This window comes from Lupinus angustifolius, chromosome LG05 (genome assembly GCF_001865875.1).
Source record: "Lupinus angustifolius cultivar Tanjil chromosome LG05, LupAngTanjil_v1.0, whole genome shotgun sequence".
NCBI lineage: Eukaryota > Viridiplantae > Streptophyta > Magnoliopsida > Fabales > Fabaceae > Lupinus > Lupinus angustifolius.
This window is the reverse complement of record NC_032013.1, coordinates 12215807-12225934: the sequence shown is the minus strand read 5'-3', so window position 1 is coordinate 12225934 and position 10128 is coordinate 12215807. Positions and strand designations below refer to the sequence as shown.

The following is a 10128-nucleotide window of genomic DNA, read 5'->3' as shown; positions in this document are numbered from 1 at the left end:
CCTAATTTTTTAAAAAAAAATTTACTTACCTATTTTAATATATATTTTTACCCTATACAAATTGTACATTCCTTCTAAAAATTATAGATATAGATAAAAAATTTACATGTGTAAATATAGATATTGTTTATAATATTTACTTCATTTGAGTTTATAATGATTTTGCACTTAAGATCACAAATTATCTTTGTCAAAATTTTACAGCAAAAGTCCTAATATTTTATGTATTTTTATAAATCATTTAATATTTATAACATGTATTTTTATGCAAAAATTATACCTATAGACTTTAATGTGAGTAAGAAAATATTTATTTGAGATTTCAATTTCAACCTTTTATTATTGATGTCGTTAGTAATTCATGCTTGAAAACTATCAATCATCTCTGAATTAATTGCAACTTTGATGATACATTAAAAGTGAATGCATATAATTTGCTTGATTAAGTTATTCGTTTTATCTTAATATTTTATCTTAACTATTCTGGTTAACTACTATAGAAAGATCATTTTCATTAACGAACACAACCAAATAAACTTATGTAGTAAAATAGAAGATAAATTTCTTGTACGCAACATGATAATTTATATTGAAATGTAAATATCTAAAAAAATTACTCTTAATTCAATCATCGATGAATTGAAGTGAGAATGAATTAACATAATATACATCAAGTGGATACGGCATATATATTTTAATTAAGTATTTTAAATTTTTTATTGTTATTTTAATATTATAATGTGTCTATTTATTATTATTTCATAATAAATTTTAGTAATTATACTATGTTCATAATAATTATTATATATATTCATCATTATAAAATATATAAAAATATAATTGAAATTGAAAACTTGTTGAGTATCTGCGAATATTCATTATCCTTGTGAGTACTTACAAATAGTACGGATATAAGTACGAGTATGCACTATTAATAAGTAATAACTAACTATATGCTAAGTCATCATCTTATTAATAAGTAATAACTAACTAAAAATATAATTTTAAATATTAGTAAGAAGGGTATGTTTAGGGTATGATAAATAATTTGTTCATTAGAATCATTTTCGGTGGTTTATTTTATTTTTATCCAAAATTATAAACAACAATGACAATAAGAATGGGATATCTCATTCTCTATATGTAGTGGTGGCAAAATTATCCATAATCCAAAATTCATCCAAATTAAATTCATCTGTTAGAACTAATGGATTTAAATGAATATAATCCAATGGATAGTGTTGATAATGAATGAATTTAAATCCATCCATTATATCCAATGGATATCCATGGGTATATCCATTTGGATGGATACCCAATCAATCCAAAAAAATAAAAATAATTTTTTTCTTCCAATTAATTCAATATTAATATAAAAATATCTCTCACATTTCTAAGTACAATCCATTATAATTTGAAAATATACCGCACACATTACAAAAGTTGAAAATTGCAATTGTGATTTTAAAAAGTGTTTGTCAAAAAAGTATAAACGATTTCGACCTTAGTGTTTTACCCTAATATCTTAAGGGAATGGAGTATCTCCTTGTATAAGGAGATAAGTTATCTCCTCCTGCCAGTGAAATCATGACATGTGTCATGTTTCATCATTTTTTATAAAAATATTTTTAAAAATAAATAAAATAGCACACATGTCACATTTTTACTGGCTAGAGGAGATAAGTTATCTCCTTATATAAGGAGATACATTATTCTCATATCTTAATGCAAAATATAAATATATTATTTTGGTTATTGACTAATTTGATAATATAACAACAAAATGAAATATTTTAGGATGATGGACTATTGCATACAACTTGTGGAAGTCCTAATTATTAGGAGTGTAAGTGATTCCGGTTTAAACCGTGAAACCGATGAAACCGAACCATAAAACGTGGTTCGGTTCGGTTTCGTAATTCAGTTCAGTTTTTTATATTTGGAACCATTTAAGTTTGGTTCTGTTCGCGGTTTTGTAAATTTTGGAACCGTTAGAACCGAACCGAATCACATATTAAAAAATAATTTTATTTTATATTTGGATGGTTAAGCTTTAAAGTTAGGAGATAAAATATGATTAATAATTTAGTATTATTAATACATATAGGCTATAAATAACAGGCCAATAGAAAAAATAAATTAGTAAACAAACTTAAATATCTATTATCTCTATTGTTCATTGAGAAGATAGAAAGAAAACTAAAAAACTAGTATACGTTTTGTCACTATTCAGAGATGAAATTGATTAAATAAAGAAATAAAGGAACTAAACGAAAATATAGAAAGATCTTGAGGACATCACTAATGATGTGGAGTATTAGGTGTTACTATTTGATTAAAGAATTATATCAAGTTTGTCATTCTTAAATTTTGTTGGACATTGTCGAAGATTTTGTGGACTAAAATTTCAAGTTTATAGTGCGTTGAGATGTTGAATTATTATTGTTTTACTAGAAAGAATATTAAATACTTTATTATTGATGTGTTTAGTATTCATTTAGTTAACTCTATACTTTACAAATTTTGATCAATTATTTCTTAAGGATTTTCTTTAAATAAGTTGAAAAACTGCGAAACCGAGCCATTAATGAACGGTTCGGTTCCTAAATAAAATTTGTGGTTAATTGAGTAGAACCGAACCATAACTTTGTGTTCGGTTCTGTCACTAAATTGCATCAAAAACTGAACTGAACTTTTACAATCCTACCAATTATGTCAAAAACTGAACTGAACTTTTACAACCCTACCAATTATGTTGCACCAGAGATTCTTGCCAATAAGAGTGTTTGTAAAAAAAACTTCACAAATTCACATTTTTAACATTGCTTATCAAAAAAGCATTTTTTAAAAGTGTTTGTTAAGAAAATTATTTTTTAAAAAGTGTTTTTTTTAAAATTACTTTTTAAAAGTAATTTTTTTAAAAACACATTTTAAAAATGTTTTTTAAAACTAATATTTTAAAATATTTTATGAAATAATAATTTTTAAATAATTTTTTTTCTTCAAATTGCTTTATTAATAATGTTTTGTTCAAATTAAGAAAAAATTGGTTGGATAACCATCCATCTAATCCATTAAAATGAATACATGGATGGATTGGAATCCATTGTATATTGATGAATTGGATAATTTAAAAATGTGATGTAATAGATTTATATGAATTGGTGGATAGTTTTCTATCCATCCATTAGGATCCAAATCCAAATATATCCAAATTCATCCAATTGCCACCTCTACTACATGCCTTATCAGCCAATGAATTTAACGAATGTGTCCTTAATTAAATTTAAATATCTTTACAATATTTTATATTATTTAAAGAGAACCTCTTATAATTCGAACCTTATAACCTCATAAATGTATTGATATAAATTTTATTGAGTCACTATTCACCATCAATTAGACACGGACTAATTTAGTCTACCATCTTCTTGTAATTAATGAAAAATTGTTTAAGGACCTTATAAAAAAATTCTATATAATTTGAAGGTATTCACAATTCATATTTAATTATGAGTAACTTTTCCATATAAAACTTGATATTCAAAACTTATACATTAGCCCAAGGTATGGTTTTACAGAATAAAATGAAATATGTTAACTGGAATTTTGGAGGGGTAACAAATTGATTATTTATATATATAGCGAAAATATGTTATAACTATTTAATATTTTAGATGATGTTAATTGTCATTTACAATATTTTCACACACCAAATGAAAAAATACAGGGTTAACGCTTAACAACTATATTAATGATAATTTATGAGAGAAGTTAGAGGACTTCTACTAAAAATATTAGTATTTAATATGTATTTATTAACAGTAAGTATTTTTTTACATTGATAGTGCATAAATTTTAAATTAAAAATATTAAACCACCTGTACAATTTCCAATAACATAGATTTTAATAATATACAAATCATTTTCATATTTCTTATCATAAAAATTATAATATTATGTATATTCAATATAAAAAATTTGATATATTTCTCTAAAATAAAACATATAAAAATTAAAAATTCAACCGAATCTATACTATTAATAAAGCCAAAACAAATAATAACTATCATGCATGATATAACTTGATATATCATGCATGATAGTGCATAAATTTTAAATTAAAAATATTAAACCACCCGTACAATTTCCAATAACATAGATTTTAATAATATACAAATCATTTTCATATTTCTTATCATAAAAATTATAATATTATGTATATTCAATATAAAAAATTTGATATATTTCTCTAAAATAAAACATATAAAAATTAAAAATTCAACCGAATCTATACTATTAATAAAGCCAAAACAAATAATAACTATCATGCATGATATAACTTGATATATCATGCATGATAGTGCATAAATTTTAAATTAAAAATATTAAACCACCCGTACAATTTCCAATAACATAGATTTTAATAATATACAAATCATTTTCATATTTCTTATCATAAAAATTATAATATTATGTATATTCAATATAAAAAATTTGATATATTTCTCTAAAATAAAACATATAAAAATTAAAAATTCAACCGAATCTATACTATTAATAAAGCCAAAACAAATAATAACTATCATGCATGATATAACTTTTAAATTCCATTTTTATCATTTTTAACCTCTCTCCTTAATAAATGGAAATTTCACATTTTGCTTTCATTTTTCATCAATACATTATTACTCATCCACACATTCTTTTTTATTTTCTCTCTTTCTCAACCCAAAAATAAAACAATAACACATGAAAAAAACATATCCAACAACTCAATAATGATTATTAGATACACAAAATGAGAAATTTATAGAAGTTGTGTATATCATAGCAATTATTACATCTTATATTCTTAAATTTACATTTTCTATTAAGTTTATATGTTTCATTTTTTATACTTATACACTTATATCAAAATAATAAGAATGTGGGTCGACACGCTAGTAAAATATAATGTTAAAACAAATTCACACTATATATATGAACGTGTCATTTATAATTTGTGGTATTTCAGGAATTCATTATCAAATCAAGACAGTATGCTTTTTTTGCTTAGGCTTGGCGATAAACTCACATGGATTTGACCTTTTCATTAACTATTTCTAAGATCATTAAGTTCATAATTAAATAAGAACGTTTTTCTTCTAATTTTACTAAGAGAAAAATCATTTTTGTGCTTATTTCGTAACAATGAACAAAATATGTACATTCTTATAGTTGAGACAAAATTAAAAAATGAAAAAAAGAAGAGAAGAAATCAATATTAAATAAAATAAATTAAAAGTGAAGAAGAAGATAAATATGATGTAAGTTTGTGGTGTCAATTAAGAATAGAAATAAAGTTGCATCATTGGAGATGATTTGGGATTAAATTGCTCAAGTTATTGGAATGTATAAACAAATATAAAATAATCAGTATGACTCGTTTAAGAACGAAAAAATGGGTTGCACTACTATGGATGCTCTAATGAAGATACATATTACATATCCGAAATATTAAAAACAGAATTGAATATCTATTCATTATCAATATAAATTTTTTTATACTATCAATAAATATTTATTATTTCCATATATTATTTTTATGAAGGAGTCAATAATATTTAATGGATTAATGCTAAATGAAAACAACTAGATGACTACATAAAAAGTTATTATAATACTACTGTATAGAAATTACAACAATCAAATATTTATACGATACATTTTATATATTAAACTATTAAAAATGTAGAAAAGAAAGAATATAATTGATTAGTGAGCTTAAGACAAAGTGATGAAAAAAAATAAGATTCCACAGTAAAAAACATTAAACATAACAAGAGTAATTTGTGTTTCTTTCACCATGAAAGGAGAACACGTTTTGCACAATGGAGTTAGTATCTGATAAAATAATAATAAAAATAATGATATGAAGCCGCTTGACATCTTCCATGTCCTGATTACTATAAATACCAACCCTTGTTAGCTTATGTTCCTCACAAGCCACATAGTTTTATTATATCTTCCACATTGTACTATAGTGTTTGTTAAGAGATCAAAGATGTTTTTCAACAGAGGACAAAAGGTGAAGGGAACAGTGGTGTTGATGACAAAGAATGTATTAGACATAAATGAGTTAACAGGTGCAAAAAGTGTTGGAGGTATTGTAAGTGGTGGCCTCAACCTTGTTGGTGGTATTGTTGGTGGTATTGTTGATGCTGCCACTTCTTTCTTGGGTCAATCCATTGGTTTTAAACTCATTAGTGCTACTTCTTCTGATGGTAATTACAATCTTCTTATTTCATTCTAATATTCATCTTATATATATACTCATAAGTACACATTTGTTTACAGGAAGTGGAAAAGGGAAGGTTGGAAAACTAGCATACTTGGAGAAACATCTTCCTTCATTACCAAACTTGGGTGCTAATCAGGAAGCTTTCAATGTTCATTTTGAATGGGATTCTGACTTTGGAATTCCTGGTGCTTTTTATATTGAGAATTTTACTCAATCTGAATTCTTCCTTGTTAGTTTGACCCTTGAAGATGTTCCTAATCAAGGAACTATCCACTTTCTATGCAACTCATGGGTTTACAACAAAAAGAAGTATGACACTGATCGCATTTTCTTCGCCAACAAGGTAAACTACTAACCCCCTTCTATATTGTTTGATACATATAGCTGACAACCCTGTATTGAAATTTTATATAATATAAATGTAGACATATCTCCCTGGGAAAACACCAGCTCCACTAGTGTATTATAGACAAGAAGAGTTGAAAACTTTAAGAGGGGATGGAAAAGGAGAGCGTAAGGAGTGGGAAAGGATTTATGATTATGATGTCTACAATGATCTTGGTGAACCGGACAAGAATGCCAGCTTGGCTCGTCCTGTTCTTGGAGGATCGAGTGAGTTGCCTTACCCTCGCAGGGGAAGAACTGGCCGAAAACCATCTAGGAAAGGTCAGCCTTAAACATATTCACTGCTATGAGTACTAAGGTTATTGTTTGTTGCTGCTGAAATGTAGTTTTCTATTATATATTTGAACAGATCCTAAGAGCGAGAGCCGAAGTGACATTGTTTACCTACCAAGAGATGAATCATTTGGTCACTTGAAGTCCTCTGATTTTCTTGTCTATATACTTAAATCTGCATCTCAAAATGTTATACCACAGTTGCAATCTGCGATTCGCTTACAATTCAATCAGCCCGAGTTTAACAGCTTTGAAGATGTTCGAGGACTGTATGATGGTGGAATTAAGCTTCCTACCAATATACTAAGTGACATTAGCCCAATCCCTTTGTTCAAGGAACTCTTCAGAACTGATGGTGAACAAGCCTTAAAGTTTCCAGAACCTAATGTGATTCAAGGTATGTTAGAATCGTAGTCATAGCCTAGCAATTGAAATTCAAAGCAATGGAAAGTTGATTGATTTTGTTGAACAGTGGAGAAGTCTGCATGGACGACTGATGAAGAATTTGCAAGAGAGATGATTGCTGGAGTGAATCCACACATTATTACTAGACTTCAGGTAAACTTAATGGATCATGCGCTATCTGATGATACCGTTGGTTGATTTTTGATTTTTGATTCCTGAACCAGTTTGCACTTACTGTTTGGCAACTACATAGAACTCAAAATCTTTCGTCCTCCTTTAAAGTTGAATTTCCAATTGATAACTTCATTGAACTCCAAATTCAATGCAGGAGTTTCCACCAAAGAGCAAGCTTGATCCCCAAGTCTATGGTGATAATACCAGTACAATAACCAAAGAACACTTGGAGCCGAACTTGGATGGGCTCACTGTAGAACAGGTATTCACCATATTTATTTATTTCCCTCTAGTTAAGCAGCAATACTTTGAACAATTGAAGTTCTAATATGATACAAATGCCTAATGATGACTACATTATATTTGTTAAAACAGGCTATTGCAGAAAACAAGTTGTTCATACTTAATCACCATGACACAATCATTCCATATTTGAGGAAAATAAATGCAACTGACACTCGAAAGGCCTATGCTACGAGAACCATCCTTTTCTTGCAAAGCAATGGAACGTTAAAGCCATTGGCCATTGAGCTAAGTAAGCCACATCCTCAGGGTGATAATTATGGTCCTATTAGTAATGTTTACCTACCAGCAGACCAAGGTGCTGATGGTTCTCTGTGGCTGCTTGCCAAGGCTTATGTAATCGTAAACGACTCCAGCTTTCATCAACTTGTTAGCCACTGGTATAAATTTTGTTAATAAGGTTTATACAATCAAACTTATTTTTACTATCTATCTAGGAATTGTTTATTAATATCTTGAAATGGATGTCAGGTTAAACACTCATGCAGTTGTTGAGCCATTCATCATTGCAACAAACAGGCACCTTAGTGTTGTTCATCCAGTTCATAAACTTTTACTTCCACACTATCGCGATACAATGAACATTAATGCACTTGCGCGGAATGTGTTGATCAATGCAGAGGGTATTATTGAGACAACATTCTTGTGGGGGAAATATTCTTTGGAAAACTCTGCTGTTATTTACAAGGAATGGGTTTTTCCTGAGCAAGCACTACCTGCCGATCTTATCAAGAGGTAATCCTCACCTTATAAAAGCAAGCCGATACAAGAAACAAGATTTTAGGTCCATTCATTAAGATACAAGAGCTTGAACATAAATATCTTTCTATGTTAATATTGTTATCTCCTTGCTTCTAATACAGGGGAGTGGCTGTTGAAGACCCATCTTCGCCCCACGGAATCCGTCTTCTAATAGACGACTATCCTTATGCTGCTGATGGACTAGAGATATGGGCTGCAATCAAGTCATGGGTCGAAGAATATGTCTCTTTCTACTATGAGTCAGATGCTGCAATTGCACAAGATGCTGAACTCCAAGCTTTCTGGAAAGAACTTGTAGAGGTGGGTCATGGTGACAAGAAAAATGCGCCATGGTGGCCGAAGTTGCAAACTCGCAAAGAATTGATTGAAATTGCCAGTACCCTCATATGGACTGCTTCAGCCCTTCATGCTGCTGTTAACTTTGGACAGTATCCATATGGAGGTTATATCCTTAACCGCCCGACTCTTAGCAGAAGATTCATTCCCGAGAAAGGATCACCCGAGTATGATGAGCTAGCCAAGAACCCTCAGAAGGTGTTTTTGAAAACAATCACCCCAAAGAATGAGACCCTTACTGACCTTACAATTATAGAGGTCTTATCAAGGCATGCTTCTGATGAAGTCTACCTTGGACAGAGAGATGGTGGTGATATTTGGACTTCTGATGCACAACCAATTGAGGCCTTTAGGAAGTTTGGTAAGAAGTTAGCAGAAATTGAGAAAAAGCTTATAGAGAGGAACAATGATGAGACATTGAGGAACCGTTACGGGCCGGTGAAGCTGCCTTACACTCTACTCTATCCTTCCAGTGAGGAAGGATTGACTTTCAGAGGCATTCCAAACAGCATCTCTATCTAAAATGTCATTGTTGTGTTGTATTGCTGAATAAAATAAAAGATGAAAAGGAATCCATTTCCTTCATCTTATCTGAGTATTATTATCATCAATAAGAATTGCTATATTTGTAGTTATTGTACCAAGCTTGAATCAGAATATGAAATTTGTGTATTGAGCATTGAGGCAGAACAAGTTGGCAATGGGAAAATGTTTGAGAGTTTCTGTAATGAGTGCAGCAGGGAAGTTTGTTCTACCACTAGTCCAAATGTAACATTACCATGGCCAGAACATGATTATATCATTAAATAATGGGATATGCTATTTCCCCTATTGAGTTTACCTTAAGTCAAGATAATTAGGATAACAACATTATTATTCTGTGGCACACCCACATAAAGAAGTTCAGGCACATATAGCTATTAAATATGCATAACAGTAATAAAGGCACATATAGTGATTAATGTTTTATGTACACCACCAACAAGTGATACCATCGAGGAAATATTTGCTCTTCAAGTAAAGAAAAGGGAAAAAAAACAGAGAGAGAGATAAATTGTGTGTCTATATTCTTTACCTTAAAATGTATGTGGTTGATGTATAATTTAAGGTTTTGTTTGGATTATTAGGAAATAGCAACAGAAGTTTGTGTAAAAAATCACAAGTTTATGTGATTTTGCGCAAGTTAA

General features: G+C 29.1%; 1 protein-coding gene across 1 annotated transcript in view; it reads left to right on the top strand.

The window, feature by feature from the left end:
• LOC109347840 (linoleate 9S-lipoxygenase-like) overlaps positions 1–9618 on the top strand; it is a 13582-nt gene extending 3964 nt beyond the window's left edge. The window contains exons 2-11 of the mRNA XM_019587927.1: positions 1843–1847; positions 6043–6266; positions 6340–6626; positions 6709–6949; positions 7038–7358; positions 7434–7519; positions 7695–7802; positions 7916–8223; positions 8315–8578; positions 8707–9618. Coding sequence (XP_019443472.1) covers positions 6047–6266; positions 6340–6626; positions 6709–6949; positions 7038–7358; positions 7434–7519; positions 7695–7802; positions 7916–8223; positions 8315–8578; positions 8707–9463 — 2592 coding nt within the window. The 5' untranslated portion in view covers positions 1843–1847; positions 6043–6046 and the 3' untranslated portion in view covers positions 9464–9618. The remainder of the gene's footprint in view (positions 1–1842; positions 1848–6042; positions 6267–6339; positions 6627–6708; positions 6950–7037; positions 7359–7433; positions 7520–7694; positions 7803–7915; positions 8224–8314; positions 8579–8706) is intronic.